The sequence below is a fragment of the Manis javanica genome, chromosome 2 (genome assembly GCF_040802235.1).
Source record: "Manis javanica isolate MJ-LG chromosome 2, MJ_LKY, whole genome shotgun sequence".
Lineage (NCBI taxonomy): Eukaryota > Metazoa > Chordata > Mammalia > Pholidota > Manidae > Manis > Manis javanica.
Genome location: NC_133157.1, coordinates 139,792,510 through 139,820,184, shown reverse-complemented (window position 1 = coordinate 139,820,184; position 27,675 = coordinate 139,792,510). Strand labels below are relative to the sequence as shown.

The 27,675-nt window shown below is 38.2% G+C and overlaps 1 protein-coding gene and 1 long non-coding RNA gene across 2 annotated transcripts; one reads left to right on the top strand and one right to left on the bottom strand.

The window, feature by feature from the left end:
• Positions 1-61: 61 nt before the first annotated feature.
• LOC140847895 (uncharacterized) lies at positions 62-27,675 on the bottom strand. Its single transcript, XR_012128161.1, has 4 exons — positions 27,572-27,675; positions 1,551-1,716; positions 842-973; positions 62-195 (listed from the first exon to the last, which is right to left on the bottom strand). It is a non-coding gene; the product is annotated as an uncharacterized lncRNA (long non-coding RNA).
• Positions 922-15,426, top strand: LOC140847894 (ankyrin repeat domain-containing protein 26-like). Its single transcript, XM_073229506.1, has 5 exons — positions 922-1,035; positions 1,584-1,792; positions 8,933-9,002; positions 10,041-10,086; positions 11,173-15,426. The coding sequence occupies exons 1-5, from the start codon at positions 922-924 to the stop codon at positions 11,307-11,309; spliced, it is 576 nt and encodes a 191-aa protein (XP_073085607.1). The 3' UTR covers positions 11,310-15,426.

Below are 27,675 nucleotides of genomic sequence, written 5' to 3'. Positions count from 1 at the left end.
CTTGGGTTCACACAGCAGTTCCACCATATGCTCTTCACTAGAAACCAGGTAGTAAGGCCCACACATATGAAAGGGGAGGGAATTTCACAGGAAATGTAAAATTTGTAAGAATTTGTAAAAACCACATCCACTCACCTTGTCTTACCAAATAATCACTGTATCTAAACAAAAGTAGTTCTTCCCAGCTCGGTATCGCTGAAATTACAACAGGTTTTCTTTTTGTTAATTATGTTTTCTTATTTGGTGGTAAGAAACAAAAGATAACAAGATAGCACTATGGAGTTGTGGTATTGTTCAAAAAAATGTATGGATCATGTCACTAAAATTCCATATTGCGAGATATGAATTCTCCTTAACTGTGACAACCCTTTCCTTGGAAACTGATTTGAATTAGCATAAAACATTTGTAGTTGAGAAAAAGGCTTATGGCATTAGAATACATATTTATAGATCATTAGAGTCTTATTTTGGGAGGCATTTATTGACTTAGGGCTAAATAACTCAATGTGATAGTTCTGAAACTTTTTTTTAATTATGAAGTGTTAGGATGGGGGACCTTTCCTACTGAGAGGTGACATATAATAACTTTATGGAGAAACAACATGGGAATAAGAGCATAAAACCAAGTGCAAATGTTGTAATGGCAAAAATGACAGCAAAGGGTGTATTATTTTGACTCCTGGTGATTTTAATTTTGTTCTTGATTGTCTGAGTAATTCAAGGTTCAGTGTTCTAAGATTCTACTATGGTATGAGTAACATTTTATTATAACTTAATTTATTTTAATTGATACTGGCTTTGACTTGGGCTATTCTCAGTCTACCTTCATTACAAAACTCACTTATTTCGTTCATGTAGGTTGTTGATCTTTCAAGAAAACTGGAACTTTCATCTTCAGAAGTCAGAAACCTTAAAACTCACATGGCAAGGATGTCACTAGAACACAGTAAGATGGAACAGCACAGACGGGACACTGAAGAAAGAGCAAGACAGAAAGCAGTAGAAAGATTAAAAGAAGTCGATTGGTTTTTACAGGTTAATTTATTAATCTGTAATGTGCCTTAATTCATCTCCCTGCAGATTACATTTTTGATGTATACATTTATCTCTGTTTTCCTCTACTTTTATGCCAGTTGGTTTCATAGATTTCTGGGAGCATGGGAGCATGTGTTTCTCCTAAATATTTCAGTTTCCATCATTATCACAAAATCCATCTTTCAGAATCATTCTCATTAGACAATCACTTAGAACTTTTAAGACTGGTTGACAAGAGGAAAAGGAAATTGTGATTTAAAAAGTATACCATATTCTTGGATTATATTGTTTAAATATTTTAACTATAGATTGTTATTCTTTGAAATGTCAGATTATATGAGTACTAAAATAAGAATGATTCAACCTTATTTTTATAATGCACATTTAATTCAGATGAGGTTAAGGTAAATATATTAAACTTCAAGTCTTTTTTTTCACATTTAAAATTGCTTTCTGAAACACTGAGTCAAAACTAAGGGAAACAAATATGCTATTATTATTCAGATGATACTTACTTAAAAAACGCATTCTTTTAATTTGTTTTAAAGGATGAATCACAAAAGAGATTACAGCAGTGGAGAGAGAAGGATAATTCTTCATTTAGAATGCAAATGGAATTCAGAATTAAAGATCTGGAACTTCAACTCTCCAAAAAAATTTCTCAAGAAGATTCCATTAGAGCTGAATTGGAGAAATATAAACAATTACACCAAGAAGAAGTAAATACCACCCTGTCATTGGCAAAGCAACTAGACAAGTAAGTCAAAACAGAATCATAGAAAATAAATTAAGCTCATTAGTTTGCCTCTAAAGCATTATTTCTATGGAGCCAGGTTTATAAGATTAGTAGGACTGAAAGCTAACTGGATAGTATATTCTGGAAAATGATATTTGTAAATGAACTTACATTTAAAATGTTCCTTCAAGACAGTTTTTGTACCCCTCTCCCCTTTCTTGGTTTTAAATGACTTTATTTTTTCCTTTTAATATTTTCATAGTTAACCTGATCTACTAGTCTTGAAGCTCATTGTTTTTGAAGCTTTGTAACTTAGACAGTGATATTATTATAAAATGACTTCCTAAAGAATTCCACTAAATAGAAATATTAATGAGTTTAACTATTTTTTGGAAGATTACATCTTAAACTCAAAGGGCCAAGTACTACTACTCAGCTGTCTTGCCTGAGGGCTTCAGCCCCAGGCAAGTTCACTATGAATTCAGTGAGATGGAGAAATGACAAGGGAACGTTCCTGGGGTTAAAAGGTTTCTACCTGGCTTTATTCTCCCATCAGTAGTTGGACACTAGAATCACATGCACCCAACACTCTGCAGGTCCGTAATCCACATCTCTGCCTCTGGGAAGGGTTCTTTATATAATGACTCAGCCATTAATAGCTTATTGCCTATGGGTGTGGAAGCAGTGGCCTAGCAGCAGGACAATTAAATTGACCAGTTTAGGTTCTGGTGAGGATCCTGGCAATAGTAACTTCCCTTTTCCTCACATTAGCACATCCGCTGCACGGAAGTTTTGTTTTCCTGATTGTAATCTTTGGTGTTATCACTAGAGGGCTTCATGGAACAAACTATCATAATTTTTCTACTCTACATAAAGGCATTCGTGTGAAATAAAGACTGACATAGGGATGAACAGCACTATAATTCACAAAGTGGTTAAAAATAACACTGTGGGGGGAGGGGGAGACATGATGACAGCGTGAGTAAGGCAGTGGAAATCTCCTCCCAAAACCATACATATTTTTTAAAATAAAAACAAATACAACTATTCATAAAAGAGAGACCAGAAGATACAGTACAACAGCCAGGCTGCATCTACATTTGTGAGAACTCAGCATCTCACGAAGAGGGTTAAGATACAAGCTGCAGCCCGGTGGGACCCGAGCAAGCCCACAATCCCAGCTCCCGAGTGGGAGAAAAGGAGTTGTAACGGGGAAGGAGTGGGAGCCCAGGACTGCTAAACACGCAGCCCTAGTCATCCACACCAGGAGTGAAAACACACGGTACGTAGTGCACTGGAAATTAGGGAAACGGAACAGTAAAATCTGCGAGCAGGTCCCCGCAAACAGTGCCCATTGGACAAAAGAAAAGTGAGTGCTTTTTCAAAAGTCTTAAAGGGACAGGGGCCTCACAGCTGGATGGAAGGATCCTGGCACACTCAGCTCAGCAGCTGGGAACCCCAGAGAACTCTGGGTGCCCTACCCCCTGTAAGGCAGCACAGCTCTAAGGCCCCTCACGGCAATAAACAGCCTCCCGTCCATCCCCCCTCCGGTGCAGCCCCGCCATGGCAGCGAGTAGCTTGGGAGAGGCCAAACCCACAGCAACTGCCCAGAGCCTACTCTGCAGCCATCAGGGGAAGACTCAGAGGCACCATCTGTGCACAACTGCCCAGCACAAGCTGCTAGGGGTCGCTGTTCTCACAGGAAAGGAAGGTGAAAGGACTTTGTTCTCCCAGCTGAAATACACACCAACTGCCCAAGACTACTTCTATCGCCATGAAAAGGCAGAAGAATTTGATCCAGACAAGAATAACCCTGACATCCCCCAAGAGGGAACCTGGCGACATAGATTTAACCAATCTTCCTAAAAAAGAATTCAAAATAAAGGTCATAACCATGCTGATGGAGCTACAGAGAAATGTGCAGGAGCTAATGGATAAGGTTGGGAAGCAGAATACAGAAATAAAACGATCTCGGGAAGGACTTAAGAGCAGACTGGATGAGGTGCAAGAGGCCATTAATATAATCAGAATCAGAGAACAGCAACACAGAGAAGTTGATGCAGAGAGAGATAAAAGGATCTCCAGGAATGAAAGATAATGAAGAGAACTGTGTGACCAATACAAATGGAACAATATTCGCATTAGAAGGGTACCAGAAAAAGAAGAGAGAGAAAAAGGAATAGAAACTGTCTTTGAAGAAATAATTGCTGAAAACTTCCTCAAACTGGGGGAGGAAATAGTCTCTCAGATGACGGAAGCCCACAGAACACCCGGCAGAAGGGACCCAAGAAGGACAACACCAAGACACACAATAATTAAAATGGCAAAGATCAAGGACAAGGACAGACTATTAAAGGCAGCCAGAGAGGGAAAAAAGGTCACCTACAAAGGAAAACCCAGCAGGCTATTATCAGACCTCAACAGAAACCTTACAGCACAGAAGAGAATGGCATGATATATTTAATGTAATTAAACAGAAAGGCTTTGAACCAAGAATACTGTATCCAGCAGGATTATCATTTAAATATGAAGGAGGGATTAAACAATGCCCAGACAAGCAACAGTTGAGGGAATTTGCTTCCCACAAACCACCTCTACAGGGTATTTTAGAGGGACTGCTCTAGATGGAAGTACTCCAAAGACTAATTAGATGTCACCAGAGAAAATAAAATCACAGCGAAGAAAGCAGACCAACCAAATACTAACTAAAGGCAAAAAATAAAATCAACTACTCACAAAAGCAATCAAAGGAAACACAAAAGAGCACAGAATAAAACAGCCAACATATAAAGAATGGAGTAGGAGGAATAAGAAGGTAGAAAAATACAGAAACATCAGACAGTGTTTATAATAGCTCAATAAGTGAGTTAAGTTAGATGGTAAGATAGTAAAGAAGCTAACCTTGAACCTTTGGTAACCATGAATCTAAAGCCTGCAATGGCAATAAGTACATATATTTCAATAATCACCCCTAAATGTCAATGGACTGAATGCACCAATCAAAAGAAACAGAGTAATACAATGGATAAAAAAGCAAGACCCATCTATATGCTGCTTACAAGAGACTTGCCTCAAACCCAAAGACATGCACAGACTAAAAGTAGAGGGATGGAAAAAGACATTTCATGCAAACAACAGGGAGAAAAAAGCAGGTATTGCAGTTTTAGTATCAGACAAAACAGAATTCAAAACAAAGTAACAAGAGATAAAGAAGGACATTACAGAATGATAAAGGGGTCAGTACAAGAGAATATAACCATTATAAATTCTAAAAGGAAAGTATATAGCAATCCAGGCATATTTAAAGAACAATCCCAAATGAATAGTGTAAAGTGACAATTATTGAAATTGGAAAAAAAAGAACACATGAGGCCTAAGGTCAGTAGAAGGAGGGACATAATAAAGGTAAGAGAAGAAATCAATAAAACTGAGAAGAATAAAACAATAGAAAATATCAATGAAACCAAGAGCTGATTCTCTGAGAAAATAAACAAAATAGATAAGCCCCTAGCCAGACTTATTAAGAGAAAAAGAGAATCAACACCCATTAACAGAATCAGAAACGAGAAAGGAAAAATCACAACGGACCCCCACAGCAATACAAAGAATTATTAGAGAATACTGTGAAAACCAATATGCGAACAAGCTGGAAAACCTAGAGAAAATGGACTACTTCCTAGAAAAATACAACCTTCCAAGACTGACCAAGGAAGAAACAGAAAATCTAAACGCGCCTATTACCAGCAACAAAATTGAGGTGGTAATCAAAAAACTACCCAAGGGCAAAACCCCCGGGGCCAGATGGATTTACCACGGAATTTTTATCAGACATACAGAGAAGATATAATACCCATTCTCTCCTTAAAGATTTCTAAAAAAAATTGAGTGGAAGGAATACTCCCAAAACTCATTCTATGAAGCCAGCATCACCCTAATACCAAAACCAGGAAAAGACCCCACCAAAAAAGAAAATTACACACCAATATCAAGGGATGGAACATAGATGCAAAAATACTCAACAAAATATTAGCAAATCGAATTCAGAAATATGTCAAGAGGATCATACACCATGACCAAGTGGGATTCATCCCAGGGATGCAAGGATGGTACAACATCTGAAAATCCATCAACATAATCCACCACATAAATAAAAAGAAAGACAAAAACCACATGATAATCACCATACATGCTGCAAAAGCATTTGACAGAATTCAACATCCATTCATGATAACAACTCTCAGCAAAATGGGTATAGAGGGCAAGTACCTCAACATAATAAAGGCCATATATGATAAGCCCACAGCCAACATCATACTGAAAACGCAAGAAGCTGAAAGCTTTTCCTCTGAGATCAGGAACAAGACAGGGATGCCCACTCTCCCCACTGTTATTCAACATAGTACTGGAGGTCCTAGGCATGGCAATTAGACAAAACAACAAAATACAACCAATCCAAATTGGTAAAGAAGAACTTAAGCTGTCACTATTTGCAGATGACATGATACTGTACATAAAAAACCCTAAAGACTCCACTCCAAAACTACAAGAACTGATATCACAATTCAGCAAAGTTGCAGGATACAAAATTAATATGCAGAAATCTGTGGCTTTCCTATACATTGACAATGAACTAACAGAAAGAGAAATCAGGAAAACAATTCCATTCACAGTTGCATCAAACAGAATAAAATACCTAAGAATAAAACCTAACCAAGGAAGTATAAAAGACCTATACCCTGAAAACTACAAGACACTCTTACAAGAACTTAAAGAAGACACTAACAAATGTAAACTCGTGCAATGCTCTTGGCTAGGAAGAATTAATATTGTCAAAATGGCCATCTTGCCCAAAGCAATCTATAGATTCAATGTAATCCCTATCAAAATACCAACAGCATTCTTCAACAAACTGGAACAAATAGTTCTAAAATACATATGGTGCCACGTAAGACACCCAAATGGCCAAAGCAATACTGACAAGGAAAAATAAAGCTGTGGGGGGATCTCACTCCCCAACTTCAAGCTCTACTACAAAGCCACATAAACAATACAATTTGGTAACAGCACAAGTTCAGAGCCACAGACCAGTGGAACAGAATAGAAACTCCAGATATTAAAACATAAACATATATGGTCCATTAATATATGATAAAGGAGCCATGGACACAGAATGGGAAAACGACAGCCTCTTCAACACCTGGTATTTAGCAAAACTGGACAGCTACATGTAAGAAAATGAAACCGGATCATTGTCAAACCCCATACACAAAAGTAAATTCAAAATGGATCACAGACGCGAATGTAAGTCATGAAACCATAAAAGCTCTTAGAAAAAATTCATAGGCAAAAAATCTCTTGGATATAAACGTGAGCAACGTCTTCATGAACATATGTCCCCAGGCAAAGGAAACTAAAGCAAAAATGAAAAAGTGGGACTATATAAAGCTGAATAGCTGCTGTACAGCAAAGGACACCATCAATAGAACAAAAAGGCATCCTACAGTATGGGAGAAGTTCAAATAGGACAGATCCGATAAAAAGTTGACATCCAAAATATCTAAAGAGCTCACACACCTCTACAAACAAAAAAGCAAATAATCCAATTAAAAAATGGGCAGAGGAGCTGAATAGACACTTCTCCAAAGAAGAAGTTCAAATGACCAACAGACACATGAAAAGATGCTCCACATCGCTAGTCATCAGAGAAATGCAAATTAAAACCACTATGAGATATCACCTCACACCAGTAAGGATCTCCACCATCCAAAAGACAAACAACAACAAATGTTGGCAAGGTTGTAGAGAAAAGGGGAACCCTCCTACACTGTTGGTGGGAATGTAAATTAATTCAACCATTGTGGAAAGCAGTATGGAGGTTCCTCAAAATGCTCAAAATAGAAATACCATTTGACCCAAGAATTCCACTCCTAGGAATTTACCCTAAAACACAGTAGTCCAGTTTGAAAAATACAGATGCACCCCTGTGTTTATCACAGCACTCTTTAGAATAGCCAAGAAATGGAAACAACCTAACTGTCCATCAGTAGATGAATGGATAAAGAAGATGTGGTGCGTATACACAATGGAATATTATTCAGCCATAAGAAGAAAAAAAATCCTACCATTTGCAGCAACATGGATGGAGCTAGAGGGTATTATGCTCAGAGAAATAAGCCAGGTGGAGAAAGACAAGTACCAAATGATTTCACCCATATGTGGAGTAAAAGAACAAAAAAAAATCTGAAGGAGAAAAACAGCAACAGAATCACAGAACCCAAGAATGGACTAACAGTTCCCAAGGGAAAGGGACTGGGGAGGATGGGTGGGAAGGGAGGGATAAGGAGCGGGAAAAGAAAGGGGACATTACAATTAGCATGTATAATGTAGGGGACGCACAAGGAGGGCTATGCATCACAGAGAAGAAAAGCAGTGTTTCTACAGCATCTTACTATGCTGATGGACAGTGACTGTAATGGGGTTTGTGGGGGGTACTTGGTGCAGGGGGTTCCTAGTAAACATAATGTTCCTCATGTAATTGCAGATTAATGATACCAAAATAAAAAAATAATAACAACACTGTGGTCTGCCTGAGGGAGTACGTGGAAAACAGAAAGGATGGATACCTTGGTGACGATGTTACATGCTAACTGCCTCCAGAGCTATTTTATTCTTTGGTCACCCACACCGTTTTTCCTCCCCTAGAGATTGTTGCTCTCAATTATGCCTCAGTGCCTAATGCCTAATTTCTCTGAGATAATGAGTGAGACATAAAGGGTGGTAAAAGCAAATGCTTGAAAATGTCTTTGATGGATGCTTTATCTTTTATCTCTAAACTGGTTTACTAAATAGGTTTAAGTGTCTCCTCATGAATCTTGTAAATACAGCCATTCCAGAAGGCAGGAAGGTCTACTTGTAAGCCCTCTATATCATGAATAGCCGTTTCTCTGCCTTCCCTACTTTGAATTACTTGTTAGCTACTAGTCACCCTAGAAAAACATGTACTTAATTGTATACAATAGATCTTCAGCAGATTTTCAATGCTGAAACACTGTTTTGTAAGAAATTCAATTTACTATTGTGGTAACTTTTTAATGCAAGGCATTTAGGTATCACTTAGGGAAAAATGAAATAATAAGCATTTGTTTACACCACTCTCCACAGGATTACTGTGAAGTTAGCAGAGATCAATAGCAAACATAGAGAGAAGGAAATGGACACATTCTTTGCCAAGGTTAGTTATACTATCCTTTTTCCCCCAGGTTTCAAATTTGTGATGTAATTCTTGTTCTTAATTTGTTGAAATTCTAGTTGTTTAACTGATTAGTGCTCACTATTTAAAAGTCATAATTATTTGTGCTTCTGAGAAAGGAGACAGAAATTTTATTTTTTAAAGTTGTTGGATTTCTCATTTTCAAGAGATACCTAATCTTAACTCTATTCAGTAAGTGAAACTAAACTGACACATTTTAAATTTCGTGAAAAGCTGCATATTGAAAAAGATGCATCAAAACTCCTACTTTCCAGAAAGGCAACAAAATCGTCATTAAAGAATTGAGTATTATTTGCCTTGTTTCTAATTCTAGAAAGTTATGAATCAGAAATTAAGTTTGAAAACTGGCTCTAGCCTCTATTTTTCCTGTCTTCAAGCAGATATTCTGAAATCTTTGCGTCCATATGCAGTAGAGAGAGATTTTGTAGTCATAGTACAGATAGAAAAATGATTTCACTTAACTTTTTGCAGGAATTTTTACATGACATTGTTATGACACTCCCACTTTCTTCATTTTATGTATTTTAGATCCTGTGCTGAAAAATTAATAGCACAGATTATACCTTATCTAAAAGTACAATAATAGAAAGCCCTTTTGAAGGAAAAATTCATTAGAGTAAAAAAACTGATAAAGCTTGTATACAGGATAGTTTTTCTAAGTCTTGCAAAGTAATGCAGTCAGTGTATAATATGACTTGACTTGTTTAAATTTCTTCTTAATAGTAAGATCAAATATTACCTTTCTGAAATCATGTATTTAACACACACCAATATTGTACTTTTTATCAGATTAATCAAAATAACATTGCAGATATGTTATCTAAAATTAAGTAGGAATTTATTTTATTCATGTGATTATTTTTCTGTGTAAGCAATCCCTAAGGTAAGTCTAGTCTCTAAAACTATTAGTTAAAGGCCATACTTCATCAGCTATGTGTCACTCACATGATAATGTCTTGCTTAACTTAAAAATGACAAATAATATTTGACTTATTTCAGATGGAGCAAGAATTTGACAAAAATATAACTAGAGCACAAAAAGAAGGTATGTTGCCAAAATGTATTAATTAAATTTAGATGTCACTGCTTTCTGAAATGAACTCTGAATAGTAAATAGCAACTCTTTCCATTGTTCAGATAATAGGTATTATGTAAATATTTGTTTCTTATACATATCTAATAAGAAAATGTGAGGGCACAGCCATTCATAGTGAAGAATATACTTCTTCCTCATTTATTCAGCATGTTCCATAGATTTTTTAAAATCTCAACACATCCATCAGTCTGTTCTTATTTTTGGCTATACCTTTTCTTTTACTTCTGCTATTCCTTTAGAACTCTTATCCTACACTTCTCAGAACACATGGGCTTTGTCAGCTTCTCATGTTTCTGGTAGTGATTTAAGGCCAAAAAACCAAGACACACCTACTAATAGGCAATTTTAAGTGTCACTTGAAGGATGACATTTAAATCTCTAGCCATTGACTTGGTCATTGGTTTTATCTTTCTACTCTCACGAAAAATTACAAATACCTTAGCAAGGAATAAAAACACCCAAATAAAATTTGGTGCTTGCCAAGTCCTTCAGTCTCATCTCTTGCTACTTACCCTACTCTGCACATTTGCTCTAGCATTTCACTGAACTAGACTACTTACAGTTCCACAAATGTTCTTCCTCACCTCCAGCTCTTTGCAGATGCTTCTTCCCTCTATCTGGCACATCTTTCCCTTTTCCTGCAATATCAGTTTGGATGTCCCCTCTGTGTTTTCTAACAGCACCCTGTTTTATACCTGTCATGGTATACCTGACTGTGTGGGAACTGGCTGTCGGTCTGTTTTTCCCGTTTACAGAATATGGTTGTCACGGTGAACTGTGTCATCTTTATCTTCTATAGTTCCATCTTGTAATAAGAAAACCAGAAGCTCTGATACATAGCCACAATTGGAATTAATTGTGTGTAACTATGGGCAAGTTATATTTCCTAGTAGTCTTGTATTTTGTACCGCAGTTGTGTAGAGATTTTTTTCATTTTTAACACTCTTAAAGGCCCCAACTTCTTTTTATTAACTCATACATGTTAACTCTAAAGTATTTTATATGAAGAGTATAATTGTTTCTGTTTCTTTCCAGATGCTGCTAAATTTGAATTTGAATCCTCTATAGCTGCTCCTCTAGGATCTATGGATGGGTTAACTCCAACTCAAGCTCTACTTTTGAAGACGTCACAGGAATATGCACAGATTTTGAGGAAAAACTATATGATCTGAAAGAAATGTAAAATGTACTTGTCTCATGGAGGGGAAAAAGATGGCTGACAGTGAGAGAACTGAGGCAGAAACCACCTCCCAAAACCACATGTAATGAAAATACAGCAAATACCAGTAACCCTAAAAGAGTGACCCAGAAGACCGCAACACACTGCCTACCTCTGCGGAAAAGAAAAGACCTTAAAAAAAAGGGTAAAGTAGCAAACTCAGCCCAGCAGCTTAGGAACATTCAGGACCATCAGATGCTCCATTCCCCTGGCTGGCAGTGCAGTGCTGAGACCCCCCTCACTGTGATATGCAGCCTGCCACTCATTCTTCCCAGCAGGCATGAGTCCGCACAGCTGATGCTACCACCATTGCACCAGGTCACGTGGAGGGCAGCCCCACCTAGGGTACCTACAGGGACATAACACAGAGGTTCCTACCTCCATTCTCGGCCTACTGGACCTGGCAGTGGATACAGACACTGCAGCCAGGTAGCATTTTCATGCTACCAAAAGAACTTTTCCTCCTGGCAGGCACCAGCGCTGCGCACCTGTGACCCCACCAACCCTCCAGGTGTTGGATGGCTCCAGAGAGTAGAGCTGGGCACTAGAGGGTGCCACCTACACAAAGGTATTGTTCCATAGTCATCATCAGAATGATGAAACAGCAAAAGAATTTTGTACAAACCAGGATACCTCAAACACCTGAAAGAGGGCTCAGTGAAACTGAAGTCACCAATCTTCTTGATAAAGATTTCAAAATAAAAATCATAAACATGTTCACATAGCTACAGAAAAATATTCAAGATCTCAGGGACAACTTCAAGAGAGAGCGAAATATGAAAAATACAGTAACTGAAATAAAACACACACTTGAGGGATTTAAAAGCAGATTAGAAGAGGAGATGGTCAATGGAACAGGAATTAGAGAACAGGAATATAAAGAAGTTGAGGCACAGAGAGAAAAAAGGTTCTAGGAATGAAAGAATAATAAGACAACTCTGCAACCAATCCCAGTGGAATAATATTCACATTACAGGGGTATCAAAAGAAGAAGAAGAGAAAAGAAGAAAATGCAGCTTTGAGGAAATACTGAAAACTTTCCCAGTCTAGGAAAGGAAAGAGTCGCTCAAGCCATGCAAGTGCGAAGATCTCCCAACTCAAGGGACCCTAGGAAGACACCACCAAGCCATATAATAATTAAAATGGCAAAGATCAAGGACATGGACAGAGTATTAAAAGAAGCCAGAGAGAGAAAAAAGATCACATACAAAGGAAGGCCCATCAGGATATCAGCAGACGTCTCAGCAGCAAACTTACACGCCAGAAAGGAGTGGCATGACATATTTAATGAAATGAAACAAGGCCTCCAACCAAGAATACTCTCCTTGGAAAGATTATCACTTAAATTTGAAGCAGGGATTAAACAATATTCAGATAAGAAAAAGTTGAGGGAATTTACCTTCCACAAACCATCTCTACAGAGTATTTTAAAGGGACTGCTCCAAAGGCTAAATAGCTGTCACGAGAGAAAATAAAACCATAGTAAAGGTAGTAGACCAAGTAATCACTAAGCAAATGCAAAATTATATCAGTTACCCAAAAGGTCAGTCAAGGGATACACAAAGAATACAGGATATGACACCTAAAATAAACAGAGTGGAGGAGGATGAAAAAGAGGGGGGAATAAAAGAACCTTTAGATTATGTTTGAACTACTGTAATGAGCAAGTTAAACTTAGACTGTTAGACAGTAAAGAAGCTGCCCTTGAACCTTCGGTAACTGCAGTGGCAATAAGTACATATCTATTGATAATAACCCTAAATGTAAATTGACTGCACCAATCAAAAGACACAGAGTTACAGAATGGATAAACAAGCAAGACCCGTCTATATGCTACCTACAAGAGACTCGCTTCAAACCCAAAGACACACACAGACTAAAAGTGAAGGGATGGAAAAAGATATTTCATGAAAATAATAGGGAGAAAAAAGCATGAGTTGCAGTACTTGTATCAGAAAAATAGACTTCAAAAACAAAAAAAGTAACAAGAGACAAAGACAGACATTATGTAATGACAAAGAAGTCAGTCCAACAATAAGATATAACCACTACAGATATCTATGTACTCAACATAGTATTTGTTTCATGTATTTGGATGTTCCTAACAGAATTAGAGGCTGAAATAGAATGCAATGCATTCATTTTAGAAGATTTCAACACTCCACTCACTCCAAAGGACAGATCAACCAGACAGAAAATAAGTGAGGAGACAGAGGCACTGAACACATCAGAACAGATGGACCTAACAGCTGGGCCTAACAGACATCTAAGGACACTCCACCCAAAAGCAGCAGGATACACAGCTTTCTCAAGTGCACATGGAACACTTTCCAGAACAGATCACATACTAGGCCACAAAAAGAGCCTCAGTAAATTGAGAAGATTAAAAACATGCCAACCAGCTTCTCAGACCACAAAGGTATGAAACCAGAAATTATTCCAAGACAAAAAAAAAACCACACTTCATAATGCTCCTTATCTAAAGCTGATTTGGGTTTTACTTAGAATTGGAATAAAGATCTTACAAGTCTTTTGAGAGAGTTTTTTTTAATTCTTCATTTAAAGCACTAAATATCGCTTATCAAGGCTTCAAATGGTCCTCAATAGCTAGAGGCCTTTCAAAAAACACACCTTTTTTTTTCCTGAGGCCTTTTATGACCTCTATGCCATTTTAAAAAATTATTTATTTATTTATGTATTTATTGTATCACTGATATACAATCTTATGCTCTGGTTTTACATGAGAAATATTGTGGCTACTACCTTCCCCTTATTATCAAGTCCCCACCACATACCCCATTACAGTCACTGTCCATCAGCATAGTCAAATGCTATAGAGTCACTGCTTGTCTTCTGTGTGCTATATATACTGCCTTCCTCATGCCCCCCCTATATTTTGTGTGACAATAATCATGATGCCCCTTAATCCCCTTATCCCTCCCTTCCCACCCACCATACCTAGTCCATTCTTGGGTTCTGTGAGTCTGCTGCTCTTTTGTTCCTGCAGTTTTTGCTTTGTTGTTGTACTCCACAGATGAGGGAAATCATATGGTACTTGTCTTTCTCCACCTGGCTTATTTCACTGACCATAATTCCCCCTAGCTCCATCCATGTTGTTGCAAATGGTAGGATTTGTTTTCTTCTTATGGCTGAATAGTATTCCATTGTGTATATGTACCACATCCTTATCCATTCATCTACTGATGGACACATAGGTTGCCCATAGCTCCGCCATTGTAAACAGTGCTGCAATAAACATAGGGATGCATATGTCTTCTTGAAACTGTGAGCCTGTTTTCTTAGGATAAATTCCTAGAAGCGGCATTCCTGGGTCAAATGATATTTCTTTTTTTAGTTTTTTTGAGGAACCTCCATACTGCTTTCCACAATGGTTGAACTAATATACATTCCCACCAGCAGTGAAGGTGGGTTCCCCTTTTTCCACATCCTCACCAGCATTTGTTGTTTGTCTTTTGGCTGTTGGCCATCCTAACTGGTGTGAGGTGATATCCCATTGTGGTTTTAATTTGCATTTCTCTGATGATTGGCGATATGGAGCATCTTTTCATGTGCCTGCTGGTCATCTGAATTTCTTAAAAAATCACACTCTTAAAGCTGTGTAAATCCTGTCTAATCTTAACCCCAAGGAAAGGGCTGAGTTAGCAGAAGTACTGTCTGAGGATAGACAAGTATTTTGTGCAAGTATTATCAAGTGGTGCAAAAAAAAGTGCCATGTCTCTTCATTTAAAGATTTAAGATTTAAATATTTATTTACTTTGTAACCGATAGTTGCCGGAGTCCAGGGGTGTGTGTGAAACCCAAAAGGATGAGACGGTGTCGGTGCATGGAGAGACAGGACAGAGAGTCAGATGGAAGTGATCTCTCGACAAAGTGTCAATGACAGCTTTATTTATACCATTTTGCACAAGGATATGATTATTTTTTATTGTTCTGTTGATTAATTGGTATGGGCAGTTCATTAATAGGTATAGGCATCTTTCTTCTTTCTAATCTATTCATGGTTGGTCAAGTGTTAGGTGATCATTTTCTGTTCCTTGACCAAAACTTTTCCTAGCAACATGTAGTCTTTCATGGTTTACATTTCTATGCAACACAGTTTCTAAGTAGTGCATGTGACCATAGGAGCGTGCAGTATGTAGCAGTGACTATGGAGTCTATCAGCTCAGGTTGAAATACAGGTCACCTACTGCCACAGTTGGCTATGATTCTTTCCCACAAAAATATTCTTAGAGGCTTTAATAAATTTATAATCAATCTAAAATCATAAACTCATATCTTCATTATACACCCCTTTATAGGGCACAGTGAGCAGCAAACTAAATTTCCCCTTCTTATCTACATTTCTCTTTCTTCTGTGTGGATACCAAAATCTCCCTGACATAATATACAGGTCTCCATGACTCCACTACTGCAGGGTCTAAACAAGTTTTTACATGGTGAACAATGCAAGGGCATTCATGTCATAGAAACTGTTTCTGTTTTAACTACAAATCTTAAACTATAAACAATCAAGTCAAATATCATGTATCATTACTCATTCGATTTTTATACTTTATATGTGAATCTCACATTTTCTCCTTTACATTTCTAATAAAATGTTGATGTAGGTAGATGCAAGATATAGATGGAAAGCATGATTTAGTGCTGTAAGACGGCAAGTGTAGATGATCAGGTTTGTGCTTATAGACTAGGTATTAATCCAAGCCAGACAAGGGCAACAAAACATCCACGGGTGTAGACAATTTCTCTCAAAACTGGGGGGGTGTGGTTCTAAGCCTCACCTCTGTTGGCCCCCATTTCCTCACCTGATGCCCCCCCTGCGACTGTGCCTGTCTTAGGTTGTTCCTCCCTTGAGGAATCTTACCCGTCTCTGGCTAACCAGCCATCTTCCGGGGCCATACAGGGAGATGTAAAGCTGGTGACTGAGAGAGAAGTAATGTTCTTTGAAAATGTTAGCTTTTTACTTCTTTGCAGATTTATGCCCTGTGGCTTCCTGGCCCTGCACTTGTCTTGAGGTATCTTTACTTCTTGGAAAATTATGGTACTTGGTAATTTCACATATAAGGCATGAATTTTAGTAAATGGCTGTAATGACAAAGGAAGAAAAGTTGTACAAGTAGCAAATAGAAGAAAACATGAGAAGATGGATTAAGTGTCAGACAGGGTTATTCTATTCAGTAATCTCTCATAACTCTATTTCTCTAATTTTCCTATAAAACTCTTCATCACTAATTTCACTAGCATTGCAAATGAGGGAGGCATTCCCACTTAAGTGGAGATGGGGTAGTCAATGTTTGACTAACTAACTGCAGGTTTTGGTATTCTATGCCAAGATAGCCATCTGGCCCCTGCGTGTTCTATTCTTCAGGAGCACTGTCCTGAAAAGCTTTGGGGAAGTTTATGTTCTCCTCCTTTCCATGCTGCTTATCAAAGGTTAGCTTAGTCTTTGGCAAAAATGCGAGCAAAAGCAAAGCCAATAGTATAATGGAGAATAACAAAATCAAGGTGGTAATAGGGGGAGCCGGCTGCGAAGGCCGCTGCTTTGCAGGGGTCTTCCTCCAGCCTGAGCTTTGCTACACAGCTGAGTAGCATGGCTCCCGCCATATAGTGACAGAAGACCTGATAACTGACATCACTGAACATGTATGGTTATATCTCTAAGGCAGGAAGAAATGTGAAGGTTGACAAGATTGTTTAAGTTGCCTTTATACAATAAAGAATAACCAGATAAAAACACAGTGAAAAGACTGTTTATTTTTTCTAATGGGATTTTTTCTACTTCAGTTATCATTTCATTATTCTCTTCAACAAGTGGTCTATGCCTGACTTATCAAGACATACTTGCTAAGAACATCAGAATGCCTTATCCACATGAAAAAAAGAAAAAATGGATACATATATAAGATCCATTTATGTACTTCTTGCCAAAAGAATTACCATTACCCTCAAACCAATCTAGTTTTAAGATAAATTGGTAAGGGCAACTGATAAAACATCTCAAAAAAGTATTGTACTAAACTCACATTCTTTAATTTGGGTCTATGGCTTCCATATATCAATGACTCTTAAACTCATTTGCTATTACATCTCCCCTCAACCAGGATTCTGAAGTATAACTATCTAGGTCCTAGAAATAACCCTGAAGTAATTGAAATATCAAGTTAGCAACAACTCTCCAGCAATTTTAGTTTGTGGGAAGGTCACAGTCTTTCACCCAAGTCACTGAACAGTTTTTCTTCTGAAACAAAGTAGATGAGGAGGTACATGAACAAACTGTAAAATTGGCTAGTAGTTCTGTCATATGGTCCCACATAACCTTACATTTTAAAAGTGACTTCACACTTTTAACCAACCAAATCTAGTAGGGGAGTTACAGCTTTTAGTTCAAACTAGCTCTATAATCTTCACCAAATCACACAACTTTTTAAGGCTCTCAGTTCCTACCTATAAAATGACCAGATCAGATTGATTAAAATTTGTTTCCAACCTAAAAATCTATTATTTCATTTCCCTCAGACTTTTTCAAATCCCTTTCAAAAGTGATTAGGGCACTAAAGAGTGAAAGAATATGTGCTTGTCTTTTTCTGACAGCCCACACAGCAAAGATTTCTGAGCTCTTCCAGCATGTTCAAAACCTAGGTATTAATCCAATTCATACCTGATTTCCCTTGTAGTATGATGATTCCTAAAAGTTAATGACACTGTCTGTGGTAACAGCTTCCTTTTTCTGCTAACATTCTCCCTTTAGACTCGTGGTCCCAAAGATATTCTGCTTAGTCAAGATGAGTCTCATAACCCATAAAAAGTGTTAAGATTTTGATTTGTCTATATACCTTTATGGGAAACATCAAGACTTCTGGAAAGTAGTTTTGTACAGCTGGACAATAGCACATAGGATCTCCAGTCACCACATTTACTGAAAAATGTGACAAACTTAGAGGAAAAAATATGAGTTTTAGGTTATCAGTTGACCTTTAAGTAAATTCTGAAGCTGAAATTAATGTTTCTATTTTAAATAGCTGTGAAAGAATTTTTACATTGTATAAAACAACTCCCCCAAAATCTATGCCTTCATCTTCAGCTAAATGTAGTTACGGATAAAGCTGTAAATGGAGTTACGGATAAACTTGGGAGGCCTGAAATAAAAAAGACTAGTCAATGAAAATGTTGAAAATATAAATAGTATAATGCCTATGAATTTGGGTTTTTAGCATGTTAGTGGTTAATCTGGGCTAAATCACCTCCCCAATTTACTCCTCTCGACCCCAAGTTGTTAATATCAAAACCAGTTCCTCTGGTAGAAAACATTTCCTTCTAGTCCAAACTTACTATCTGAACAAATATTTAAATACCTTGATTTCTATGATCTCCAAAGTCAAAAATACTGGACTCTACGTAATACTTATTGAGTTTCAAATTAATATTTCTTTATTAAATCTGTTAAAACAGCAAAAGTTTTAGTCACAAGACTATTGATTCAGCAAAACAAGAAAAAAATGAATTAGTTGCAATTTCCCACAATCCTTGTCTAAAGGGAGTAAGGGTCTTCTCACAAGACACTGAATAGAGCTTTTCTTTTGAAACAAAGAGTATAGGGTACAGTGAACAAACTGTAAAGCTAACTACTTTGGTCATATGGTTCTCTGCAATGTTCTTACAGTTTAACAATTAGCGATTGTTGTTTGCAGCTTCTAATCGATTATAATCAGTAAAGACACAGTAGCTTCTGCCAGTAAAAGTCATGTGAGTCTAAGCATATTCCTAATTTTCAAACAGATTATCAGAACCTAATTCAGAAAGTTTAAAGGATAAAAGAAAGTTCAAGAATTTTCCATTTTTATTAGTATAAAATTTAATTCCCATTAGGTATTAAGTACTTATTGAAGTATGTTTATATTTAAATATTTTATACTTCAGAATTGGTAAAGTTACCAGACTCACAAAAATTTACACAGAAAATATTTTAATACATACTATACACATACCTGAACAAATAAAAGGCCTCATGATAATAACTAATGTGAGGTAATCTAATCTAGTCTACTGATAGGGGGAAAGCTAAATACTTCCAAATACAGTGCCTTAATTTGTCAAGTAATATTCCTGTAACAGTACTTGGATCAAATGGAGACTACAGATACCACCTACTCTACTCTATGTTAATGTATGGAAATCACCGGGCTGGCGAGGCTGCAGGGAAAATTATGAAGATGACAGCAAGTCCACCTACATTCACTTGCACTTTTTCCTCAGAAAGAACTGTCACCCCATCCCCCAATAAACCTCTATAATAAAGATAAATGTGGGGATTATGCCAAGTTGACCCCATGATTTGTTCTCCTCCTCAACACACATCTGATTTGACAAACATTTAGGTCTCCAAAGAGGGAGGTGAAAGTAAAATCATACTTGGGGTATTCATGGGCTCTGTGTCAAAGGTCCTTTAGCAGTATTGCAGCTGCTGCATACGAAGAGTAAAGTGGACAGAGCACAGAGAACCACAAAATGATGGTATATCTGCTCTAAAAGGCATCTTTGAAAATCATCTCCTCCAAACTTTTAATTATACAAACATATTTCATACCATATTTGATTAACTTGTGATTTCCTAAGAGCACTCACTCATTTGTGGGAAAGACACACATACATACACAAACAAAAGGACAAGCAGGCATAAGTATTCAACCACAGAATGATAAATTCCATAAATCAGGTACTTTAATCAGTGCTTTAAATCAATACAATAAATAGTGAAATTAGGTTTAATATAAACCTATAATAAATCACTGGGTTTTCATATTTTTCTGAAAGGAAATAAATCAGGACAGAAATTACAATGCTATTGAAATCTATGAAATTACACGAGAGCCTTTCCGAGCAAATGAAATATGAGATTCAGTAATCTTAAAAATGAACCAGGATTAATTGCTTAGGTTTACTGAAACATCCTGAAAGTGTTCAACTTCATATTAAGTATAGGTTACTGTTGAAATGAATTTTTACTTTTCTTCTGTCACACAATGTATGTAGAAAGAGAGCTCTCAAGAGCTTCTTGAAACAAAAGGATTCAAAAAGATACTTGGAGGAGAAGGAGGGTAAAAGGGCCAGCAAGGGAACAAATGAGGATCCACTGGGCAGTGGCTGAAGATTTAGAAGAGCACATGTATTCTGTTTTTACTATCCTTGGGATGTGTACCCAACCGTTTCCGAACACAGAGGTGGGCCATGCTGCTGCTACAGACACAAAATTCTCTCTACTACTATATAAAAAGAGTGAGGTAGGATTTTTGAAGGGGAAAATGTAACATTTAGAATTCATACCTTAAGTATGGCTGGAGTATCAGGCAAACTTATAAACTTTCATATTTATATTCTGAGTAGTTTTGAAGTCTTCCAAAAGGATAATCCATATCCAGGAGGGAAAAATAAATCATATTCAGCAAGCTCAGCTTATCCAGTCTTTTCAGCAAACCAGATCTAAGCCCAACCTATGTTAAAAACCTGGATTCAAAGAAATAGACATTCATCTATTCTATTTGTTGAATCCCTCCCTGCCTCTGACCCGCAGATAATGGAAGAGACTCGAGATATCGAAGATCTGAAAGGACAAACCAGGGGACTCGAGGCTTAACTGTGCAAGAGTGGTGCTGAGAGTGCACCTCTCATATTTATTGATCAAATGGTTGTTAACAACAACAAAATTCTGTATAGGGGACTCAATACACAATCATTAATCAACCCTAAACCTTAACTCTCAACAGTCTCCAATCTTCTGTAGTATAACGAACAAGTTCTTACATGGTGAACAATGCAAGGGCAGTCATATCATAGAATCTTTTGGTTTTGATCACGCATCATGAACTATAAACAATCAAGTCAGATATAATTATTCATTTGATTTTTATACTTGATTTATATGCAAATCCCACAACTATTCTCTATTGTTCCTCACCTATACATTTCCATGTAATAGCTCCCCACTTACTGAGGACTGCTCATAATCTTCCTCTCTACCTAAACTTTTATTTTAAACCCTAGGAATCTCTCAACATCTACGTATTGTCCCATTGAGCTTCAACAATGAAATATCCTCTGTTCTACTCCAGTCCTAAAACTTGTCCCTTTGTCATCACCCAGAACAACTCCACCTCAAAAAGGTAGAATCCAACACTGCACTCTCTGACCATACTTCCTCCTCTTATCTCTCTTGCCTTCCATTTCTAGGACACCTCGTAGAGATCTCCAGTCCTAGAATCCCAGCTCCCTCTCCTAGACTCACTTCCTTCCCCTACTAGCTCTGCCATTAAGTAGCATAAGTTACATCTTCCACACCTGTAAAATGGGATAATATGTACACTTCGTATCTACTCATTAACAAGTATTCGAGCCCATTCTTTATGCCAGGCACTGGGAATACACAAATAAAAAAATACCTCCTTGCCCTCATGGAATTTACATTCTACAATCTTCTGTGACAACTACAGTTGTTGCGAGGATTAAATAGGTTAATATTTATACAGAATAATACACAGAACATAATATGCAACATTTGCTACAATGGATCGTCTAAACTGCTCTAAATCAATACCTTAGCTTCCCTACACATCATTTTTCACTGTACCAGCCTGGTAAAACCTCAGTCCTTAGATGAATGCTACCTCCTGATCTCCATCACTCATTTAGGCTACAGAGGGCAACTAAAGAAATCACAACTGTACCAACCTGTTTCATTAACAATGCATAGTTTCTCTTCTCACTTTGATCCAATAGTGATCACTCATTACTTCACTTGTCCTTGGTTAGCACTTTCTCTCCTTTGTGGGACTTCCCTTCCTCTGCTTGACTCTGAAACACTGATGGTCCCCAAGCTGCTGTCTTCTGCTCTCTTTTTTCTCCTGAGCCCACATACACGCCCTATATGGTCCCATGGTTTCAGACACTGATTTTTCCAGCCCAGAGCCCGTCACATCCCACAGTATCAAATTCAAAAGGCCAAATGCCCTGTTAGACACCCTGCACTGGATATTTCACTACCATCTCAAACTCACAACATCCCAAACTGACTTCCTGAGCTTCTAAATTGATCCATACAAATTCTCTCTAAGTTTGGTGTCATTACCTTCCATGCGGTCACCCCAGCTAGAACCCAGTTTGGAGTTAAGCTTGTTTACTTCTCCACTGACTACTTGCAAGCATCAAGTCTACTGAATTTCTTACTTACCAACAACAAAGGTAAAGAATCTGAAGTTTGTCCCTCTTCTCCATTTCTATGAACTGAGCCTGAATCTAAACCCTCATCAGCTCTCATTAAGTCCACTATCTTCCAAATGACTTCCCTGCCCTCAAATCTTTTTCCTCTTTCAAATTTATAATCCACAAAAGCTACCAGAGTAATCTGTTAAACCTAACTACAATCAGATCAGGCTCCTGCTTAAAACTCTTTGATGGCTTCCCAAAACATAGAATCGGAGATGAAGGCTAAGTTCCTAAACATGGCATAAAGAACCCTCCACAATCTGCCTCCATACCTCTCCATCACTCTCTGCCCCTTATTTGCAATGTGCTTTTTGCTCTCCTGTTCTCCCTCTCGGTTGGTCCTCTGCTTCCATCCCCCTGTGCCCCTCACTTCGATTCTTACATACACATACACACACACCTTCTCTCTCTCTCTGATCCTTTAATGTTCAGTTTGGGACATTATCTCTCCAGGTAATGCTTTCTTTGACCATTCTTTCCATTTCTCTATATTTTAGTGACTGTACTGTATTAACAGTATCTGTCTCTATGTCCTCTATCCACCATTTGACCATGAGCTCCCATACTGTGCAAAACCAGTTTTTTTCCACCATTGTATCCCTAGCAATTAGAAAGTCCTACAACACATTAGGCAATCATTTAATGTTTGGATGCATTATACTATCTCATCTTTGTACAAAGGATGTCCTCAAGTACCAAACTGTAAAATTATATAAACTGAAAATGAAAAGTAAGGTGATTTACTGTTCCTTTTGGAATGTTAACTGCTATTACTTAAACATTATCAGGTCTTAAAGATTAGCTGCAGCTCCATCGACAAAAAATCAAACTTTAAATTGCCTATAGTTTTATCATACAAATGGTTTCCTGTGTGGTACCAAAAGAATAAGTTAATAATTCATAAAATGAATCCCCCTGTTTTGACTTCTGAAAGAAAGATATGCTTGGTAGGGGGAAGGGAGGAACAACTTGGAGACTTCAAGACACAGATTAAATAATGTAATCAGCCGAGAGAACTCATTTACCCCAATTTTTAAGGCGAAAAAGTTCAGATTCTTATGGTCCTCACAGTAACACACACAAGTGAATTACATAGTAACACAGTAATTTTGCATTATTTTAAAAAATATAATCAAGAAATACTTATTTTCTGTGAAACACTTTATGAAGGTTATACCACAATATCTACCAGGGTATACTTTACTCTCCTGTGCTGTTGAGATGGATTAATCCAGAATAATTTAAAATTCCATATATTTCATGACCTAGTCTCCCTAGCAGAGAAGTGGGTGGGACCTGTCATAATTACCCAGAATTCTTCGTTAACATCCCAAATTATCTGATGGTCAAAGCTATAAACTGCTATATATTTATACATATTCTTAAAAAATAAATGTCTTTATTCAGCTGCAAGAGCTTTTCTTATTTAAAAGTAACATATACAAAATAAGCCAGGTGGAAAAAGACAAGTACCAAATGATTTCACCCATCTGTGGACCATAAGAAGAAAGCAAAAAAATGAAGGAACAAAACAGCAGCAGACTCACAGAACCCAAGAATGGACTAACAGTTACCAAAGGGAAAGGGACTGGAGAGAGTGGGTGGGAAGGGAGGGAGGGAGAAGAGGAATAAGGGGCATTACGATTAGCACACATAAAGTAGGGGGGTGCATGAGGAAGGCAGCATAACACAGAGAAGACAACTAGTGACTCCATAGCATCTTACTATGCTGACGGACAGTGACTGTAATGGGGTATGTGGTGGGGACTTGATAATGGGCGGAATCTAGTAGCCACAATGTTGCTCATGTAATTTTATATTAATGATACCAAAATTTTTTAAAAGTGCAAAAAAACCCACAAAACAAACAAAACAAGTAACATATGTACTTATTAGTCTTACAAAAGAAAAACAGGCCACTCAAGTAAATTAAGGACGGAATACTGTCTCTTTGAAGGTCTCTGAAAGGGAATTAGGCCATATACATAGTTTCAGCTCTAAAGTAAAAATCAGTAACAGTCCTCTGTTTTGCCTGATAAAACCAAGTGCCACTGAAAGTTAAACTACTTGAAGTAGCTAATGAAACAACAGCTGAAATTATGTTAGAGACATTTATCATGAACATACAGCTACAGGATAAAACCTCTCAAGAATCTCTAAAGTACAGGTTCTAAGTGGGAATAGGGTTAGGCGTTGACCCATACATAGAAAGACTTTCATGTAGTTGTAAAACTGTAGAATTTATATGGAAATTTCTGTTAGCTAACGTCAGAGTCTCAAAATAATGTGGCCCTCAGGGGAGGAAGAACCACTGCTCTGAAGGATCCAAGTCTTCTCTCTTTACCCCTGGTGCCTACTCTTGAACAGTACTACTACCTTCTTCACAAATCACTTAAAATTATCCAACGTTCTCCTCACAGTCTATAGAATTTCCCCAAAGTGTCATGTCAACATCCCTGAATCAAATATTGCTTTCCAAAACTTCTACTTGCTACTGTTAAACTTTGACTTTATTTTATGATTCTATCAATTCACCTTTGGAAAAAGAGGTCACTATGACCATTTGTGCATTTATACTTAAGTAAAACATGAAATATTGCAGTTGGTAGCAATGACCTAGATGTACATACATGACCAGATCTCAAAGAATGCTGAGTGAACAAAGTAAAATATATAGCAAAATGGCAGCTTTGCAGATGCAAAACACACAAAAGAACTAGATAATTTTACAAGGACAGAGACATAACCAAGAATATATATAAAGCGCATTAGATGGGGTACAAGTGAGGATTGGGATGGACAGAGTGAATGGCAGTTGAGAATGGGAAAAGTAAAAATTGTAATCCAAATAGGAATATGCCTATAAGCAATACTCTCTACAACTCAAATATTTTGTTAGTCACACCAACTACTAAATTTGATACAATTTTGGCAAGTGGTTAGAAATACTTCTACCTGAAATGACCAAGCATTATAAACATCTTGGTCTGAACTATGATAAATTTGAAAATTCATGGCATCCAGTTCTCAGCTGTTACAAACAGTCTAATAAGAGGAATACTGAGCTCCGAGTATGAAAAGCTATAACCTAGTACTTACTATATATACTAAGTAGTACTAGCACTTGAGCAGTCCTTTTATGTCTTCAATCTGTTTTCTTATCTGCAAAAATGGATTTGGTTTATTCTCCAAATTCTTACAGCTCCAAAATTATTTCATTAATTTTCTTAATCAATATTTATTAATATGCAATTACTTTCTCTCCTCCAACTATCCCCCCAGCAACCCCCACAAAAAAAAGAAGCAAAAAGCAAGAGTATCAAAAGAGTGCTAAAAAAGAAATGAAGGAATAGGAACTTAGTTCCTAAAGGAAGCATTATCGGGACATCAGTTTTGACAAGAAACTTCAGTATGGTATGAGCATGTCTAGATTTTAACCTTGATGGAGGTTAAAAAACGAATGTTTATTACATCAGTAATAGCAACTTTATTACAAAACTAATACCGACTTAGTTTTTTAGGGTAGAAAGGAGAAAACATTAAAGAGAAACAGTGATTTTGTACAGCCTTTTCAAGATCTAAGGCAGAGTAAGTTTATCCTGAGCCCAAGTTAGCACCATCTATTCTTTGAAGAGTATCACTGTGCCCTGTCCCACACGTGACTATGACTCCTCCTCAAAGCCATGTGAAAGCCTCTTCAGCAGCTTCTAACTTGAAAGACCCTAAATTTGAGCTTATCTATATCAGTTTTCAGATAAAAAGGGACGGACCTCTGAGGATGCCTTCCATATTAAAAATGTAAGATTCCAAGAGAATCATGAATTTTCTAATCAAAACTCTTCACACTGAGCATTTAACAAAAAACCCAAACATTCAATTAGAATGTAGACTGAATAGATATAAAGATCTTAGATTAGGAAAATTAGGATATATTGTCCATTGATGACCACGAATAGTAACTGAGCTATCTAAACAACAACAGTATCACATTTTACAAAAAGAAATTTGAAACTGGATTATTTAAGATATCTAAAAACCAAAATTGGAATAAACTTATCTGAAAATTTGAAATTAGAATACTTTAAAAGAGAAAGATCTTTGAACAGTCTTAGAATACAGCAATAAAAATAAGAAATTGACCTAATTCCCACGTTTATCTTCCATTCACATTTAATTTTAAGTATGGATGGGGAAAGAGAGGGAGGGGAGAGGGAATTAAGTGGTCACAAGCATCTGTAACTAGTAATTCCAGCACACATGTAGTTGGTACTGCAAAACAGACGTTGAAGCTTTTCCCACGCCTCCATACTCTACGGTCTCCTACCAATAGCTACAGTTCCTAACTGACACTCGGCCGGGACCCGCGCACACGCGCGCACGGACGAAACGCAGCCCGCAATCCGCCGCCACACGCCGCGCGCCCGCAGCCCCGGCAGGCCCAAGACGCGGGGCCGAGTGACAGCGACCACGACGGCCGGGGCCGCGGGGCGCGGCAAGCACTTTGCAGGGTCCGCGCCAGGCACAAGTTACTTCCCCGGCTCCCGGGGGCCTCCGCGCTGAGGGAGGCTAACACGGACGGGGATGAGGAGACGAGGAGGCGCCGAGGGGCAGCAGAGTGGGGAAACGCGCGGAGAGAAGCAACAGCCGCTCCACCCAGACCAGAAAACTGGCCGGCCGCGTCCCGGCCGCCCGCCCAGCGCCGGGGATGCGGCGGCGGCGGCGGCAGGAGCGGCCGGCGGGAGAGAAACCAGGTAAGAGACTTAACGGGTCAGGACGAGCGGAGGGGCCGCGGCGCGGGTCGGGCAGCTGCGGCGGCGGAGGCGGGCAGAGAGCGCTACCACCCACTTGGCCGTCCCGGCTCCGGCCGCCTCGCCCCCATGACCCCCGGGTCTCCCCGGCTGCCGGACTCCGCCGCTACCGGTCCCTCCCGCTACTCACCGTTACTGCGCCGCGGGCTCGCCTGCAGTCTGCGCTCACACCTGGGGGAATCCGTCTGCTCCTCCTGCGGCCGCCCGAATGTTCGAGCCACTTCCTCCGCTTCT